Source organism: Carassius auratus, chromosome 22 (assembly GCF_003368295.1).
Source record: "Carassius auratus strain Wakin chromosome 22, ASM336829v1, whole genome shotgun sequence".
Lineage (NCBI taxonomy): Eukaryota > Metazoa > Chordata > Actinopteri > Cypriniformes > Cyprinidae > Carassius > Carassius auratus.
The window spans coordinates 24,034,809-24,053,384 of NC_039264.1; the positions used below are offsets into that span (position 1 = coordinate 24,034,809).

At 35.6% G+C, this 18,576-nt stretch overlaps 1 protein-coding gene and 1 pseudogene across 2 annotated transcripts; one reads left to right on the plus strand and one right to left on the minus strand.

The window, feature by feature from the left end:
- Nucleotides 1-191: 191 nt before the first annotated feature.
- On the plus strand, nucleotides 192-11,161 carry LOC113040094 (phospholipid hydroperoxide glutathione peroxidase-like; annotated as a pseudogene).
- LOC113040093 (DNA-directed RNA polymerases I, II, and III subunit RPABC1) lies at nucleotides 347-4,717 on the minus strand. 2 transcript variants are annotated; one of them, XM_026198346.1, is made up of 8 exons: nucleotides 4,557-4,717; nucleotides 4,210-4,384; nucleotides 4,006-4,121; nucleotides 3,842-3,922; nucleotides 2,331-2,389; nucleotides 1,831-1,909; nucleotides 1,098-1,171; nucleotides 347-417 (listed from the first exon to the last, which is right to left on the minus strand). In XM_026198346.1, exons 1-7 carry the CDS (start codon nucleotides 4,611-4,613, stop codon nucleotides 1,106-1,108), a joined length of 633 nt encoding a protein of 210 aa, XP_026054131.1. In that variant the 5' UTR covers nucleotides 4,614-4,717; the 3' UTR covers nucleotides 347-417; nucleotides 1,098-1,105. The 2 variants fall into 2 exon arrangements, with proteins under 2 accessions (XP_026054131.1, XP_026054132.1); XM_026198347.1 differs by lacking the exons at nucleotides 347-417; nucleotides 1,098-1,171; nucleotides 1,831-1,909; nucleotides 2,331-2,389 and adding an exon at nucleotides 2,968-3,030.
- Nucleotides 11,162-18,576: the final 7,415 nt, after the last annotated feature.

Genomic DNA, 18,576 nt, shown 5'->3' on the forward strand with positions numbered 1-18,576 from the left:
TTGTACTTGTCTTTTAATAATAAAAAAATTAGTGATTTTAAAAAATATCAGTTTACAGCCAATGGAAACTAATGTCATGGTTACATGCAAATCAGATTTAAGGGAATGATATCAGACAACATGCTAGCCAATGAGGATGATGTTCAGAGTTTGGTGTTCGTGTGTATTTGCACACACGTCCGTCACCTTCCCTTTCTTCTCCGCATCAATGGCTTTCAGAAAGAAAAAGGTGAGTGCTTGTGCTTTCTTTACTTTCAGGTTTTAGGCTTGTGTTCACAGCTCATTTGGGACCAAACTAAAAGCATTTTTTATATGGAAAGATGTCAACACAGAGGACACACAGGGAGACAGAATAGCAAAATCATTTATTAGTAAAAAAAAAAAATTCACATTCAGCAGTTGGAGAAAGTTTCAAATCTGTTGAACAAAAGATGAAACTAATATCATTTAATGTTAACATTAAGGAAATAAAGAATACAGAATATTTATATATATATATATATATATATATATATATATATATATATATATATATATATATATATATATATATAATTAGTTGTGAAGGCACTAAAAAACTACATAAACATTAAGAAAACACAAACTTATTTAAAACTATGTACTGAAGACAATATAGTAATGATACTTAAAGGGATACTCCACCCTAAAATGAACATTTTGTCATTAATCATTTACCCCCATGTTGTTCCAAACCCTAGCAAAAACTAGCTTTCTAATCTTTTTGTATTGTTGGTTTTCTTTTCATTTATTATACAATTAACAAAAGCAATTCATAAAAAAGACTAACACTAGCTTGCTCTATTCTATCTGTTTTATTATATTATTTAAAAGCTCTTGCTACGTGTACTGTGTTTAAGCTAACTGAGACTTGTTATAGCACTTATGTATCATTGCCCTTTTGTCGATTTTGATTGCTTCCATTATCCTCATTTATAAGTCGCTTTGGATAAAAGCATCTGCTAAATAATGACAATGTTTATTTTGGGGGTGGAGTATCCCTTTACCACTGAATCACAGATTTGCATCTTGGATTTTTAATTGTTGATATACAAATACTCCAAATAAACAAGTACTACCTTAAGCATTACTGGACCAGTCTGTATGTGATGTACCGTCCAGCAGTTTCACTCGGTCTGATGATCTTAACAACCTGAAGAACGTGCCACTAGTTACTTCAACACTCAAATGCTAAAACTAGAGATTTTAAAGTCCCGTTCACACCGCTACAGAATCCCATGCAGTTTAAATTTTTGAGCTGGCGATGGAACGTGTGCATGTCGAGCGATGCAAGTCACACAATAAAAGTTGAGAATTCTTCAACTTGATGCAAATGAGCAGTGAATTTTACGAGCGATAGCTCAATGGCGCTCATGACAGGACAGATTTCCTGAGTGATTTCAATGTAACCACATACATGGATATAAAAAAATGAGTTGAAAAGAAACCGTTGGCTGTATAAGTGAGTTTGAATGATGCATTGTTTCAAATTGTTCCTTATATGATGCAGTGAGCAGTTTAGGTTAATCATTTAGTTTATATAACAACACTCTCCAATAACAGAATAGCACTTTTATGACTTCTTCCTAGTCATATTAGAATGATATCTTAGTTTTACCGGAAACATTTATAATTTGTGATTTGCATTTTCTAAAGATATGTCAAGCCAATAACCAATAACCTCAGGGCGGCAGCAGTAGAAATGCCCACAAGTGTCTTCACAGCACGAGTCTAACCACCAAAAAGTCGCCGGCAGTGTGAACGGGGCTTTAGAGAAGTCAAAATAAGAAGTAAATACACATGAGTTCCTACCTGGCCTCTCTTTAAGCCAAAGTAACGGGCAACAGGATCCCCGGCTTGAATTCTGGGAAGCTGGCTTTCCTTTAGTTTACTGGAGAGGGGCTGGTTAAGGCTCAAGTACCAACTACTAAACCATACAACTGAATCTAATAAATCAGGGTTCAATTAAAAAAAACAAAAACATTTGTTGCCTAAAATGAACACAGGCATTCACTTACAGTACATAGTATTTTCCCCCCGATACTATGCAAGTCAATGGCTACCGTCAACTGTTTGGTTACCAGTTCTTCAAAATATCATCTTTTGTGTTCAACAGAAGAAAGAAACTCATACAGGTGTAGAACGACGTGAGGGGAGAGTAAATGTTGACCGTTTTCATGCGTGTTAATCCCTCCAACTGAAAGATTTCTAATTTTCACTTAACTTAATAATAAAAAGTAAAATAAGAAGAACACACACACAAAACTATAACAGTATCATTGTATAAACTTTAACCAAATCTCAAAGGATACTACCGTGCCAGCAACTCTGTCACTTCCTCTTTAGTCATGACTATGTGCTCTGGAACAAGCTGAAAGAAATTATTCTTATTATTATTATTATTATCATTATAATTATTATGCAAACTACATTAACATTAATGTGCAATATTAGCATTTTGGTGCAAATGGTCAAATAAGTCAATAAAAATCTAAAATGCCTAAAGCCCAAGACACTGCACCAGTAAGATCAATGCATGTCACACTGAGACATGGATCTAATAAATTTGGGAGTGATGTGTAAGTAGACTATGTGATGATGAAACCTATTAAAATCATACGACTCGACAACACACGTTACTATACAAGAATAAATGTCATCAGCATGCACTGGTGGTAAACAATAAGAGCATGATAAATCACACTTTAGCAGTTGTGGTTTTTATGTGTGCTGAAAAAACTGGAAGTGGCGAAAGAGGAAGGGATAAGAGCTTGAGTTTGTTGCGCTTTTATTGGCTGGTCAGTAAACGTGGATTGTAACAGCAAACATCCTGTATGCGATGATTCTGCTGAATCGTGTTTGGTTGCAAGACCGTGACAAGGGCCATCGGGCCATCTTCAAACCTCTCTCACTGCACGACACAGCAGCCATGAGCACAGAAATAGCCACGATTGTTTCACAATATCAGTCTTGTCGTCTGGGACAGCCGAAAATCCTGCAGTGTGTTTTGGGCTTTAAAAGAGATCAATATTATAAAAGCACACTTCAGTTTTTTCGTATGTCTCTTTAAATGCATGAATTCTGATTGGCTGTCAATGTTTTATCATTTTATAAGGTGAGGGGGGTAAAATCGTTCTTCAATTAGGAATATCATTCGTATGACGGAGTCGTAATGTTGAACCACCATAGACCACCATTACAAAAACTTAAGTTATCATGATTTTAGCACAGATGGACGATGACGTTGGAATCTGACCGATTTTACTTTTAGCCGATTTACAGTTGAACCAAAATTTATTCAGACATCTCACATTATCACAGTTTATTCGCCTATTGTTTAGAAAAGGGTAATAAAATGACAATCCTCAAGAGTTAAACTGAACAAATTGATCTTGATAATGTCAGATAACTTTGATAGAAAGGTATGTAATGGATAAGATAAACTAGTTACATTTAAGTACAGAGATAATACCAATTTAGGTTAATCAATGACCAAGTAATGCTTAATTTTGTTCAGTCTGTGGTGTAAAAAGTCTAAATTAGCAATTAAAGAAAAATACTACAGCAAAATATGGTCAGGTCAAAGTGTCTGAATAATTTTTGGTCCCATATTACTGGTAGTAAACTGTATGAAGACTTTTTTGGTATAATATGTTACAGTTTACTTTGTTTTAATATCTTCACTTACATAAGTGAACTATAGTGTTCAGCACCCACTAGTAAAAATAAATAAATAAACAAATAATTACATCTGGAGTCTACACAGTTTTGGTGTGACTGGACTGTAAAAACACTGACAGCCAATCAGAAACTGCCTCCTCACCTCGTGCTCGGTGATGTTGATCAGAAGCTCCTGCTGTAGAAACTGCTCGAGTATGTACTTAGGCGCCATGTCCACCAGAGACTAAGATTTCAAAAACAAACACTTCGTTTAAACGCTATAACAGTCAATGCTGCTCTGAATGTAATTGTGTATGCTTGCGTCACCTGTTTGGCGGAGGGCGTCATGCCCATCTGGACTACAATGATGGCCCTGGTGATGTTTTCTTCTTGCATACGCTGGCAATACATCTTTATGGTCTTGATGCCCACCTTCGGTTCCTCTGAAAGCAAGAGCACGTTAGATTTGATCAATCACGCGCTCCTCGGCGGTCTGTAACGGACGAGTTCAACACGAGCAGGGCTTCTTACCGGGGAAGAACACGAACATCTGGTCGGTGGGGTCGTCGTTGTGGGCGACCAGGACCGTGAGATCGGTTCGCCGCGGTCGACCTTCGCTGGGTTTGTCTCCAAACTGGCTTCTGAACTCCTCGAGAGTCTGGTCCAGTTCATCCTGCGTCACCAAATAACCACGATCGTGACACAGCTGAAAGATTAAGATAGATATCACAAGGACATAATAGCATTTTCAGTTATTTGGATGCGGACTGTGTGTTAGGAGATCGTGAAACGCGTGCGGATCCGAATCAGCATCACAATCAACTGTCCGCGCGACATGTAAACAAGTCAAGTCAAGTCATATATGGCCTTTAATATACCTGCATTATAGTTTTTCTAATTTTCCATAGTCTGTAGGTCTCTTCCTCGTCATCCATATCTCGTTAAAAAGAGGAAATTATTACGATAAAAACAGACCGCTCATTCGAGCCAATAAACTCCACGTTAGGGTCCCGTTTCTGACGGCGCGTGTATTTGACGTCAGACGTTACGCCACAGTGCGCACTTTTCATTCCGCGTGTACTTAATGTTTTTGTAAATGTATAAGCTTTTGCTACACGCTTTCAACGAATAAAATGTTATATATGAACATTTCTGGAATTTCATGTGGGAAGAAAGTGCGTGTGATTTCAGATAATTTGGTTCTTTCGAACAGTTCATGTCAAAGAACCGATTCACAAAATGATTCAGTAATTTATTTGTCGCTTCTAATATTTACATTACATTTTACATTTAGCAGACGCTTTTATCCAAAGCGACTTAGAAATGAGGACAGTGGAAGCAATCAAAAACAACTAAGTGCAATGATATATAAGTGCTATAACAAGTCTCAGTTTGCTTAAACACAGTAGCCTACACGTAGCAAGGTCTTTTAAATAATATAATAAATAAAAAGAAAACAGATAGAATATAAAAAGAATAGAGCAAACTAGTGTTTATATTTAGAACATATACAATTATTTAAAACCTTCAGATAAAGTATGAAGGCACATATACGTTTTATTAATATATGATAGTTTATTGTAATTTCGGTTGTCATTGCGAATCGTGGTGTTTACTTCACTTCGTGAACGAATCGCTCTGTGTATACCGGTTCAACTGATTCACTGAGAAGAACCGACTCAATGGAAGTGTGCTGGACTTTGCAAAGCGAGAAGATCACAAAAATGGCCTTTGTCCATCGTGTTTTGCTGTTCGGGGCTTTATCGAGCAGTGGGATCATTTGTGATATGTATTGTAAAGTCAAATACTTCTGTAACTTTGACTTGCAAATCTGAACCGTGTTAAGTAATCTGGACACATGTGAAGTTATGTGCTGCATAATTAAGGGGTTTTTTGCAAATGTTTTATCATCAGTTTACACAATCAGTCCTATTGTGCTACATGAGAGGTCGAGTTTCGGTGTATTTAGGTCTCTGGTCTTTAGTCTTTGTGTCTTAATGCGCAACAACAATAATAATAATAATAATCTAATGTAATAACTATATATATATATATATATATATTGTTGTTGTTGCATACATTAGAAGAAATTTTGTTTCATAACATCTGCTTAGTAATATATTTTTTTTCTTTGAAAAGTGTATTTTACAAAAGGATCACGAATAAAATTGTACTATTAATGGTTTTTTGATATATGAAATAAATACTATTACATTCCATGTTAAGGCGGGCGTACGAGTTCGCATGCGATTTTTTTCAATCGTGTGGAAATCGCGTATTCTCGTATGGTCGCGGCTCGTATCATTTGCGATGAATTACGAGCCGAGCAGAGTGGCTTACGAGCACTTCCCGACCTCCCGATCATTTTTAAACATGTCTAAAAAGTTCGTGAGCTATCGGTTTGAATTCGTGCCATTTGTGCGGTTGAACGAGCCGATTTGTTGATTTATCTGAAGTTGACCAATCACGAACTAGGAAAACCACAGAAGAAGAAAGACGAAGACGGCAGCTGAAGTCTGTCAGGAACAGCGAGCGCTGTATGATGTTTCTAGCAACGTATTCCAATGCCTTTTTAGTTCTCTCTCGCTCGCTCTCTCACACACGCATGTGTAGTTTACAGGGACTCTCCATAGACGTAACGATATTCTATACTGTATATCCCCATACACTACCTCTATCCATCACGAAAAATGCATGTTTAAAATTTCTATTAAACACCGTATAGTATTTTTTAAAGCCATTTGGTTTACGAGAGCACAGTAATTGTCCTCATAAACCATGTTTACATTTTAATACCTATTTCAGATATTTATAAACCATATAGGCCTACAAGAACACACACACAGGGTAACCAAACGTCCCGGTTTCCTATTGCTGAAAAATAACCTGTACGTGTAGGAAACAGTCAAGGCTCGTATCAATATTTTATTTGCAGTTATGAGAGAGGGAGAGCAGTTATATTAGGCGCGTTCCACTTGAGGCACCGCTGCACGCACAGAATGATCACCTGTATGACATCAAAGTACCGCGAGAGCGATTCGAATGCATTGGATATGTGTGCTCTCATATAGCTCTCGCGGTAATGTCATACAGTGATCCTTCTGTGCGTGCAGCGCTGCTTCAAGTCGAACGCGTCTGTCAACTTCGTGCGATTGCTTCTGGAATTCGCAGGTTGTAAAATCGTGTCGTATATCATGTCGTCCGTACGATTTTCAGATAAACTCACTCATGCCGTGTGCGTTGACATACGACCTTCCGACCATCCGAATTCGCACCGTGTACGCCCGCCTACCTAAAAGAACATCATGTCCCTCTAATTATGACATTAAAATGAAATTATGGTTTAAAAAGCCAAATTATGATACAAAACTAAATTAAATTATGACAACAAATAGAATGAAGATTAAATGTCTAAATTGTTGAAATTGTGAGGGAAATCATTCATATTTATGACAAAAAATAATGACTTGGCTTTTGTCTTGCATCACATAATCTCCATTTCATCAAAATGATCTAAATTTCTAACTTTTATGCCATAATAATAATTTTGACTTTCTCTCGTAATTATGACTCTGAATTTTTTATGTAATTTAATATTGCCTTCGTCTCATAATTATAACTTAGCATCTAATAATTTGAAATTTTTTCCTTAGAATTATGAGTTGGTATATATTCATGACTATTTTATGGCAATTAGTGTGTATCAAAATATTTTTCATCTGTTAATAACCTATTATTTCATTTCATAATGTTTTGTGGCATGAATCTATTCCTGAAGGCAATGCCTTATCAATATCCAAATGAAATATCATGTGTTTGCTATTCTAGTCCAGTTTAGAAGCAGTACAGTTTATATAGTGCATGCATCAGTGACTTATCTGGTATGTGGACCAAGTGCCTACACACACATCAAGCTATCAGCTTTTATCACTTGTGTAAGATCGTCACCCAGTGACCTTTGACCTCGGTAGGAGTTACAGTCAAATACCCCACACATACACAAGCTTCAAGCCTGTAGTCAGCAAAAAAAAATCAACCTATGAGGAAGAAACAGCCTCGGTGTCCAGTTAATATTTATTTGGAGTCCTATATAAAGGCAGGGTTTCCAGTGTTTTGGAGAGTTCTGCACTTTAAGAGGGTTTGATCTAATACACTGTCTGCTGTTTCAGTAGTTACTACTGAAAGGCAGTCATGCGTTTCTTAGGGTCCGCTGTCGTTTTCTCCTTACTGTTGCAGACAATGGTAAGATATGCTGTTAGAAGCCTATTATTTAAAATGTGTGAATAGCTTAATGTTTTTTTTTCCAGTTGTGTCTATTTAAATCTAGAGATTTGTATCTAAATATTTGTTTGAAGGCGTTACTAACAGTGTCCTTATTCTTTACGTCTGTATATGTATTCAAATCTTTCCTTTTTGTTAACACCAGTATGTTTTTGTTTTCAGTCTGCACAGCTCGAGGACTGGCAGTCAGCCAAATCCATTTATGAGTTCACTGCCACGGATATAGACGGCAACGAAGTTTCCCTGGAAAGATACAAGTGAGAGATAGAAATCAGCATGTCATAAAACCTGTTTGTTCAAGTATGAAAAACATCACCGTGGACTTGCAGTCTGACACATATTTATATGGATTTCCACAACAATGTTAGCGAATCATAATTATGAGATAAAAAGTCATAAAATATTCTAGATGACATTTTAGGTGTTATTTATGGCATAAAAAGACAAAATTATGACAAAAGTGGCATAAAAAGTAAGTAATAATTACATACTAGACTATAATTGACAAAAATTAGAAAAAAATTTAATTATTAAATTTTTTTTTTTTATAAAATGTCACATATAACAAAAAGTCGTAATTATGTCGTAATTATATATTCTATCGTAATTTTGTCTCATAATTTCAGCCATATATGTCAGAATTGTGACTATCTTATTTATTTTATCTTATTTGGACTTTTTGTCTCATAATTTGACCATGTAAATCAGAATTATCTCAAATTTGACTTTTTATCTCATAATGATGACTTAGTATTTTATAAATTAGATTTTTGCTCTCAGTTAGGACTTAAAATCTCATAATTTAGCATGTCATAGTTTAACATTTGTGCCTTAATTATGGCTTTATCTCAGAATGTTGACTTTTAATCTCATAACTGTGAGTATCTCATAATTATGACGTTTTATGTCAAAACAGACTATGATTCTCTCCAATCAGAGATTATCAAACATGTTTCATACTTTGAGACTATTTTAAAACGCATTCTTTTTATTCGTTTATTCACATTTTTCTGTATAAGTCTTGTAGTGTGTTACAGTGTCCTCAGTCTGTATGATTGTGTGACGCAGCATTGCTTTAGTGTCAGTCGGTTTGTAACTCTCACAAAATCTAATTTACTGTACACTTTAGGGGGAAAGTTGTCATCATCACTAATGTTGCCTCAAAGTGAGGCAAAGCCCCGGTAAACTACTCTCAGTTTGCAGAAATGCACGCCAAGTACGCTGAGAGGGGTTTAAGCATCCTGGCCTTCCCATCCAACCAGTTTGGACATCAGGTATGGGGGCAAAAAACATTTTTAATGCTCTTAAAACGAATAAACACTGTGACCTAATAACACGTTTTTGTTCAGGAACCAGGAACGAATTCCCAAATCAAGGATTTCGCCAAGTCTTACGATGCACAGTTTGATATGTTCAGTAAGATTGACGTGAACGGCGACTCGGCGCACCCTCTGTGGAAGTGGCTGAAGGAACAACCAAATGGGAAAGGATTCTTTGGAAAGTGGGTTGCCAGATAATTCAGCTTAGTTTATTTGTACATTCTGTGGAAATAAATGCTTATTTGATATCGGCTAAATAGATTCAATGGTTAATCCAGCCAAAAATTTAACGTATGTTTACTCAGTCTTCTGTGGAACTTAAAATAAGATATTCTTATATCTTAAGATATTCTATATAAGAATGTTAGTAACCAAACAGTTTCTGTAATGATAGGTAATAGAAACAGAAACTGTTTGGTTACCGGCATTCTTCAGAATTATCTTCTTTTATGTTCAACAGAAGAAAGAGAGTCATTCAAGTTTGGAATGACGTGAGCATAAGTAAATATAATAGAATTTTCATTTTTAGGTGAACTGTCCCTTTAAAGGAAAAATTGCTGGTACTCACGCCATCTAAGATGTAGATAAGTTTATTTGTTCATTAGAAAAGATTTGGAGAAATGTAGCATAACGTCACTTGCTCACCAGGGGATGCTCTCCAGTGAATGGGTGCCGTCAGAATGAGAGTTAAACAGCTGATAAAAACATCACAGTTTTCCACCCGACTCCAGTCCATCGATTAACATCTTGTGTGAAAAGCTGTGTGTTTGTTAGAGAAAAGAAGTCCTTTATCCATAATACCGCATTCTCCAGTGAAAAAGTCATCTCATCTGAATCAGGAGAGAAATCTGCACGGATCAAGTTCCATTTAAAACGGTTCTAAACAAATATGTCTGTGGACTTTGAGGTGAGAGGACAACGGGAGATGGACTTTTTCACTGGAGGAAGCATTACTAAGGATTATGGACTGCAATTTTAGCCAGAAACGATGGTTTAAAGTTACAACACTCTAAAGATGGATTTGTTTATTACAAACACGAAGCTTTTCGCTTCGCAAGATGTTAGATTATGGACTGGACTCTCATTCTGACGGCAACCATTCACTGCAATGGATCCATTGGTGGGCAAGTGATGTAAAGCTAAAATTCCCTAAATCTTGGATGGCCTGAGCATGAATACATTTTCATCAAATTAAATTGTTTAGGCAAACAATGCCTTTAACAGAGCTGCACTCTAAAAACTGTTGAAATATCTATTGACTGTTGTTTTTATTCCATTATAGTGGCATCAAATGGAATTTCACTAAGGTTTGTGTATTTTGAATTGTACTGATTAAAAACATATTATGAATTAAATCTTGTATTTTAAATATGAATACTTAGCAATTATTAGTTTGATTAAAATAGTTTAATTTGCTATACATTTTTGTGTTTTCTTTTCAGTTCCTTATTAACCGTGAAGGCCAGGTTGTGAAGAGATACTCCCCATTACAGAATCCAAGTGTAAGTTGTATTAATATTTGATTGTATTTTTATCGCAGTCATAAACTAGGCCATGTTTAAGATTAGCTACAGTGATTTTGGCACACAAAATATATTTTTTGTTCAATATTTCTCTCTTAGGTAGTGGAGAAGGATCTGTCTACATATCTCTAATGAGCATCCTCAGCTCACTGTCAAATTACGGCCGCCGCCCCTCTTCATTCTCCCCGACTGACCGCTGGGTATCGGTGATGTCGTCTCATGGACTAATGATGGTTTGTTTGGAAACCCCTCTTGAGGAAAGAACAGACCTGATGCATTTGGCGTGCAACCCCTCCTGAGAGCATCATCAGTGGCATTAAATCAGTGAAATTAAAATATGCACATTTATTTAGAACTAAACATGTTGTCAAAATGTAAAATTTCTTAATAAATACAAATATATTCACATACTATTATATATATATATATTTTTGATTATTATTATTATTTGTTTTTATTTTTGTATTTATCGTTTTCATTCAGTTAAAGTATAAGTAATTTTCTGGTGTTTAAAAAAAAAAATTATATGTGGCTTCATTATTATTTTTTTATCTATTTTTTGTCGTCCGAGTACATAAAGTTCAGTTTAAGCTTTGGCAGTTAGCTGGAATAAAATAAGTAAATGTTTTAAAATTATAATTATTTTAGTTCATGTTTATTTTATTTCAAATATTTTATGGCTTTATTTTTAGTTAACTATAATAACCCTGAAGTGAGTATGAAATATTTTATATAACGATTGCTCAGGAAAAACTGTAAAATCAACACTGATATAATACTTGTAATAATTATCCTAATAATATTTATATTATAAACACTCCGTATGTGTACACACACAAATAAATTATATCTGTTATTTATTATATATATATGATCACTGCTACCTTTAATACAAAAGGATAATTCACTGAAGATTCATTAAACATTACTCTTGTCTTTCATTAATTCATATTTTTTAGGAACAAACCAACAGTGAAAACAACACTTTTGGGATTATTATATTATATTATGTTAATAAAACGTACCAAATTGTTATTAAGTCTTTTGACTAAGCCTTTCTTCCGACGTGTATTAATGAAGATTGACCAACAGAGAGCAGCAGCAGCCTCATCCCAACAGTCAGCAGCTCCTGTGTAAGCGATTCATCTTGACGAATCGACTCCTTCTGTTCGGTTCACTGAAGCAGTTCAAATGGTCAACGGTTAATGACGGGAAAAGCTCTGTTTATCACTATGGTTATATTTAATTAGATACCATGTCAACATTGTTTTGATTATTCAAAGCAAAATTATATTTTTCGCCCAAATACCACATTTGTTAAAGTCACGCTGTAAAATGCTAAAGTCCATCCTGCAAGTAGAGTAAAATGCTTTCAGATTATCTGTCGTCAATTCTTTCTTAATTTCTAGTAACAAGTAAACCACCTTTGCTGACAAAACAAACCGCGAAACCAGGGGCCTGTACCATGAAGCCGGATTAGCTGGCTAGCCAGGGAAGTTTCAGATTAGTTCGCACCAATCCTGGATTTTAGGTACCATGAAAGAGGTTTGGCTTCACTCCACCAGTTTAACTTGCTCCAAATTAAAGGTCACTAGTACTAAAGTAAATTAATTTTATATTAGTTATTTTATATGATTTATATAATTATATGATTTGTATTATTATTTATTCATTACACACACAATTTTAGTTTAACCATTATTATAAATGATTTATGTTGAATGAATGTTAATATATTCAGATGTATGTAATATAAATAAGCTGTAGAATCAATAGATAATGCTTTAAAAATGATGAAGCAAGATCATTTCTTTTATTCGTCCTCTTTCATGAACAAGTACTTTTTTCCATTGTTAATGCATTTAAAGTCATCATATTCTTTGATCTCTCAACCTTTAGCAAAACCTTTAACCAAGGCTCATGATTGGCTGTTTGTCAGTGAAGTCGCACTTTTATGTGCACATGCTTAACAAACTCAAAGTCTGAGATGACAAAGAAAGTTAATGATCAGCATCATGGTACCAAAGCCAGATTGGAGTGGTTTGATTTTGTCAACTCCAAACTAATCCTGTAACTCTGAATTTGTTCAGCTACCATCATGGTGCAGGCCCCAGAGGGCTGGTTCATAAAACAAGTTTACCAAACAAGCCAGGCTTATTTCAGTAATTCTGATCATTTTGCACGAAAACAACTGACAATAAGTCAGAATAAACGAGATGAACCAGGAGCCTGTACCATGAAGCCGGTTTAGCTGGCTAGCTAGATAAGTTTCAGTTTAGTTTGCACCAATCCTAGGTTTTAGGTTCCATGAAAGCTTGGTTTTTAGCGGCATCCATTGCCTTAGTAACTTACACTCCTACCTGCTCTGGGGCAAGTAAAGGTCACTGCAGGAAAGTAATGGGAGTAACCAGATCAGGTTGTTTTTACACCATGATTACCTGATTGGCTGACGTCATAGTGATGTTAGGTTTAGGGGTGGGGTTGGGTGAAGGGGATCCTTTTGATTACATGATTTAGAAACACCCAGCAGTTTGAAACTCCCACAAGGTGATAAACGCCCACTTTTGCTCTGCAGAGTCCCACTCTGGTGCAGGTTATGTTCTGGTTTAGAGATCTCAAACCGAAATTTGACCAATCAGCTTCAAGCAAAGTGACGCATCTCTGACGCAATAAACTAAAGCCACTCCCCCAGTTTCTCTTATTCCAAATTAAAGGACACAACATAGTAAAACATTTTTAAAGATAAAATGATCAGATTTTTAAAGGTGATTATTTTTTATAATTATTTGATATTATTTATATAATTATTTATCCATTACAAAAGCTATTTTAGTGTAATAGTAATTATAATGCTTTTATTTTAAATTAATATAAACGTAATATGCAATATGCACTATATGACTACATATGATCTTAGATTTAGTGTTTTTATACCTATAAATATTATCATCTCTTTTACTTGCTCTTATATGGCAAGATGTTTTCTTTAAGTTTTCTTCTTTCATGGTAATGTGTTTAAAATCTTTATATTGTTCAATCTTTTAATTTTTGGTAGTGGATTGCACTGACTCTCTCAGGAGAAGTGAATCACAGTTTCAAGGCATCTGATTGGCTGTTCATTACTAATGTCACTCTTTCATAAGCACCAGGGGCCTGTACCATGAAGTTGGATTAGCTGGCTGGCCAGGTAAATTTCAGGTTAGTTTGCACCAATCCTGGGTTTTAGGTACCACGTAAGTGGCTTGGCTTTTAGCGGCATTCATTGCCTTAGTAACTTACACTCCACAGCTAACCTGCTCTGGGAGTTGGACCAATCAGATGTGAGAAAAAGTGACACATGTCTGACACAAAGTCACTCCCCCAGTTTGTCTTGCTCCAAATTAAAGGTCACTAATGCTAAAAAACAATTAATAAAAAATAAAAAATAAAGTCTGGCTTTAATGAGTAATTTTATGATTTATATAATTATTATGATTCATATTATTATTATTATTATTATTATTTATCTATTACACAGAATAAATTTGAGTTAAAAGTTATTAGAAATCATTTATTTAAAATAAATGATTTAATAAATGATTCCACACCTCCTGCTCTTCAAATCTGTGAAGATGATGTGCGCCAGGTCTTCAAGAAGAACAAAAGAAGAAAAGCACCAGGCCCAGATGGTGTTACACCAGCCTGTCTGAAAATCTGTGCTGACCAGCTGGCCCCCATCTTTTCACAGATCTTCAACAGATCCCTGGAGTTGTGTGAAGTGCCTTCCTGCTTCAAACGCTCCACTATAATCCCCATTCCAAAGAAACCCAAGATAACTGGACTTAATGACTACAGACCTGTGGCTCTAACGTCTGTCGTCATGAAGTCGTTTGAAAAACTGGTCCTGGGTTATCTGAAGGACATCACTGGACCCTTACTGGACCCCCTGCAGTTTGCTTACAGAGCAAACAGGTCCGTGGATGATGAAATGAACATAGGATTGCACTTCATCCTGCAACATCTGGACAAAACAGGGACTTATGTGAGGATCCTGTTTGTGGACTTTAGTTCGGCTTTCAACACCATCATCCCAACAACCCTCCAGACCAAACTGACCCAGCTCTCTGTTCCTAGCTCTATCTGTCGGTGGATCACCAGCTTTCTGACAGATAGACAACAGTTAGTGAGACTGGGGAAATTCATGTCAAACAGCTGCAACACCAACACTGGCGCCCCTCAGGGATGTGTTCTCTCCCCTCTGCTCTTCTCCCTTTACACCAACGACTGCACCTCTAAAGACCCCTCTGTCAAGCTCCTGAAGTTTGCAGATGACACTACAGTCATCGGCCTCATCCAGGACGGTGATGAGTCTGCTTACAGACAAGAGGTTGAGCAGCTGGCTGTCTGGTGCAGTCTTAACAACCTGGAGCTGAACACGCTCAAAACAGTGGAGATGATCGTGGACTTCAGGAGAAACCCACATTGACTCCATTGTAAAAAAGGCCCAACAAAGGTTGTATTTCCTTCGCCAGCTGAGGAAGTTTAACCTGCCACAGGAGCTGCTGAAACAGTTCTACTCAGCCGTCATTGAGTCTGTACTGTGTACTTCTATAACTGTCTGGTTTGGCTCAGCAACAAAATCAGACATCAGAAGACTACAGAGAACTGTTCGGACTGCTGAAAGGATTATTGGTGCTCCCCTGCCCACCCTTCAAGAACTGTATACATCCAGAGTGAGGAAAAGGGCTCATAAAATCACTCTGGATCCCTCACATCCAAGTCACCCCTTTTTTGAACTTTTGCCATCTGGCCGGCGCCTCAGAGCCGCAAATACCAGAACAGCAAGGCACAAGAACAGTTTCTTCCCCCAGGCAATCTACCTCATGAACAGTTAAATGTTCCCCACTTATGCTTATACAAACAAAAGTGCAATATCCTTATATTTATTTGTTACCCTTCCATCCTAGTACATCCCTGCATCTTATTCAGTCCTATTCCATTATCATTTATAGAACAATTGTTTATACACTTATTTATTTGCCTACAATTTTTTTTTTTTTTTTGTCTGTGTGTTGGTGTCTCTGTGTACTGGAAGCTTATGTCACTAAAACAAATTCCTTGTATGCGCAAACATACTTGGCAATAAAGCTCTTTCTGATTCTGATTCTGATAAATAATAATGTATACAGATATACACATGTAATATAAATAAGCTGTAGTATCAATAGATTGCACTATTTAAAAAATAATAATAATATGACCATGTTCGAGTTTCTATCACTATATATTTTCAAATGTATAAACTAAGTTAACAAGTTTAAATTGTGACTGCCCTGATAGAGCAAGATGATTTATTTTATTTTTCCTCCTTCATGTTTCATTTGACCTTTAAATTGGTCATGTTCTTCAATCTCTTAACCTTTAGTTTTGAATCTCGCTGGGTCTCTCGCGAGAAGTAGATCAGACTTGCTTTGTGTTTCAAGGCTCGTGATTGGCTGTTCACGAGTGATGTTACACATTCATGTGCACACGCTCCACAAACTCAGGATCAAAGCCTGAGTTGACAAAGAAAGTTAATGATCAGCATCATGGTACCAACAAAGCCTGATTGGAGAGGTTTGGTTTTGTCAACTCAAAACTAATCCTGCAACTCTGAATTTGTTCAGCTACTATCATGGTACAGGCCCCTGCTCCATTAACTCAGGATCAAGCTTGAGTTGAAAGAGAAAGTCTGATTGGACTGGTTTGGTTTTGTCAACTCTAAACTAATCCTGTAATCCTGAGTTTGTTCAGCCACCATCATGGTACAGGCCCCTGGCCTATTTGCAGTGCTGGGAAAGTTACTTTGGAAATGTAATAGGTTACAGATTACAAGTTACCCTATATAAAATGTATTAAGTAACTTAACTATTTCAATTCTTTTATTAAATTTCTAATGTTTTCAACTGTTAATTATTTCAAACATGTAAACAAAGAAGAGTTAACCTTACAGTATTATTACTGTCAGACTTTCAAAATCCTTTATCATTTGAATAAATCACTTCATCACTTGAGATTACAGTAATTTAATTTAAGAGCACAGCCACCACAAAACCAGAGTTACTTTGAGTTCATTCTGAGGTTAAATACATAGAAATAGTTCCATGATACTGTTTCTGAAGACATATGTTTGCATAGTAATGATAGAAAACACTGGCATCTAACAATGGCTTAGAAAAAAATAGTTAATCTTAAAAATAAAGCATTTACATAAACACAAATAGGCCTGAATAAGCATGTGTACTATTCTGTGTCCTAAACTCCTGAAACTTTGGTGTCTCATATTTAAGAGAAATCCCTGCAATTTATGAAAGAAATCCAATAAATCTGTCTGTGTGTGAAAATTCAGATGTAAACCCCTTTTTAATCGTTAACATTTTCATAAGTACACTGTAAAAAATTTATTGTTGTTTTTACAAAAACTTTTTGGCAGCTGTGGTTGCCAGAATAATTTTGTAAAAATACAGAAAACTGTAAACACATTTACGTCAAAAACTGTTAATTTTACAATATAAAGCTGTAATTTACAAACAAGAAAATGTGAATATAAACCAGTAAATTCAACAACACACAAAATTAAATCTGTTTTGTACCTTGAAAATACTGACAACCACCATAATAATAAAGATGGTACTGTATAAGAGAAAGCCACATGAAGTATCAAAGCTCATCACAAGTAGCTTCACCACAAGCAGAAGTATATAGTCCATTAACGCATATATGCGTTTTGAGTAATTTTCTCCGGATAACCCCGAAAAGAACTTAAATTACACTCTCAGTTTTAATCGTACAGATGAGAGCAATACATCAATCGAATCTGTAAAGGGTCTACTTTTTTTTGGATACAGACATAATAACAAAACACCTTTGTGCACTTATAAAATAAAGATAACAAACAAGGTATGCTGTCTGCAGTCTTTGTCTCCGCTGATCGTCATGTACAAACACGTCATTAAAATGAACTGTAACTCCGTGAATACTCATCGAAGAGATATGAGAGAGATATCTATAGAAAGCCTGAAATGTCTACTTTTAAACTAAACAGGTGCTGCCGAAAACAAATATTCTGAGATAAAGTAATCCATATGAAAACAACGCGATGTCTATTTTTCATATCTCAGCTCATTATATCTAATGTGACCACGCCCCCGCGCTTAACGCCCTATTCAGATTCAAACTGAAGCGCGCGGCTTGAATACACCCACACAGAAGAAAAAGCAGCCAGACTGTTCTTCGAGTTTTTATTTTATTTTACTGTTTGCTTCGCGATGAAAGGAATAAGACATAAATCACTCCAAAAAGATGTGATGTGGTTGAGGATTTGAGAAATGGATTTCCTCAGAAAAAAGAATGAAGCACTTTATTCAGCAGAGATCATAAACATGAGTAAGTCTCTTTTTATTTATTTGTACTAGTTTTCACATAACGTGTAAACATTTTACTAGTTAGACTTTTCCAAATACTTTTTCCAAACTATAATTCCTGACTAAATGTATAATCAAGTGAAACATTATGAAGTTTCAATAACAGTATACAATACTATACCATTCAAAAGCTTGATGTAAATAATATAAATGTGACAAATAGAGATAACTCTAACAAATGTAAAAACAATGCAGTTTTTTCAATTTATTCCCCCTAAAAAAACCTGAAAAATATTCTCAGCTCTTTTCAACATTAATAATAATAATAATGATGATGATGATGATGATGATAAATGTTTTTTTTTTGTTTTTTTTTTGGTAGAAAATAAGATT

What these genes read in the sequence shown, in the direction of transcription:
- LOC113040093 (XM_026198346.1), bottom strand. Translation starts at nt 4,613, where the DNA reads ATGGATGACGAGGAAGAGACCTACAGACTATGGAAAATTAGAAAAACT. An exon ending in TCAACATCACCGAGCACGAG is followed by an intron (nt 2,390 to 3,841) that starts GTGAGGAGGCAG and finishes AATTTCTTTCAG; the next exon opens with CTTGTTCCAGAGCACATAGT. An exon ending in ACAGAGTTGCTGGCACGGTA is followed by an intron (nt 1,910 to 2,330) that starts GTATCCTTTGAG and finishes GCCCCTCTCCAG; the next exon opens with TAAACTAAAGGAAAGCCAGC.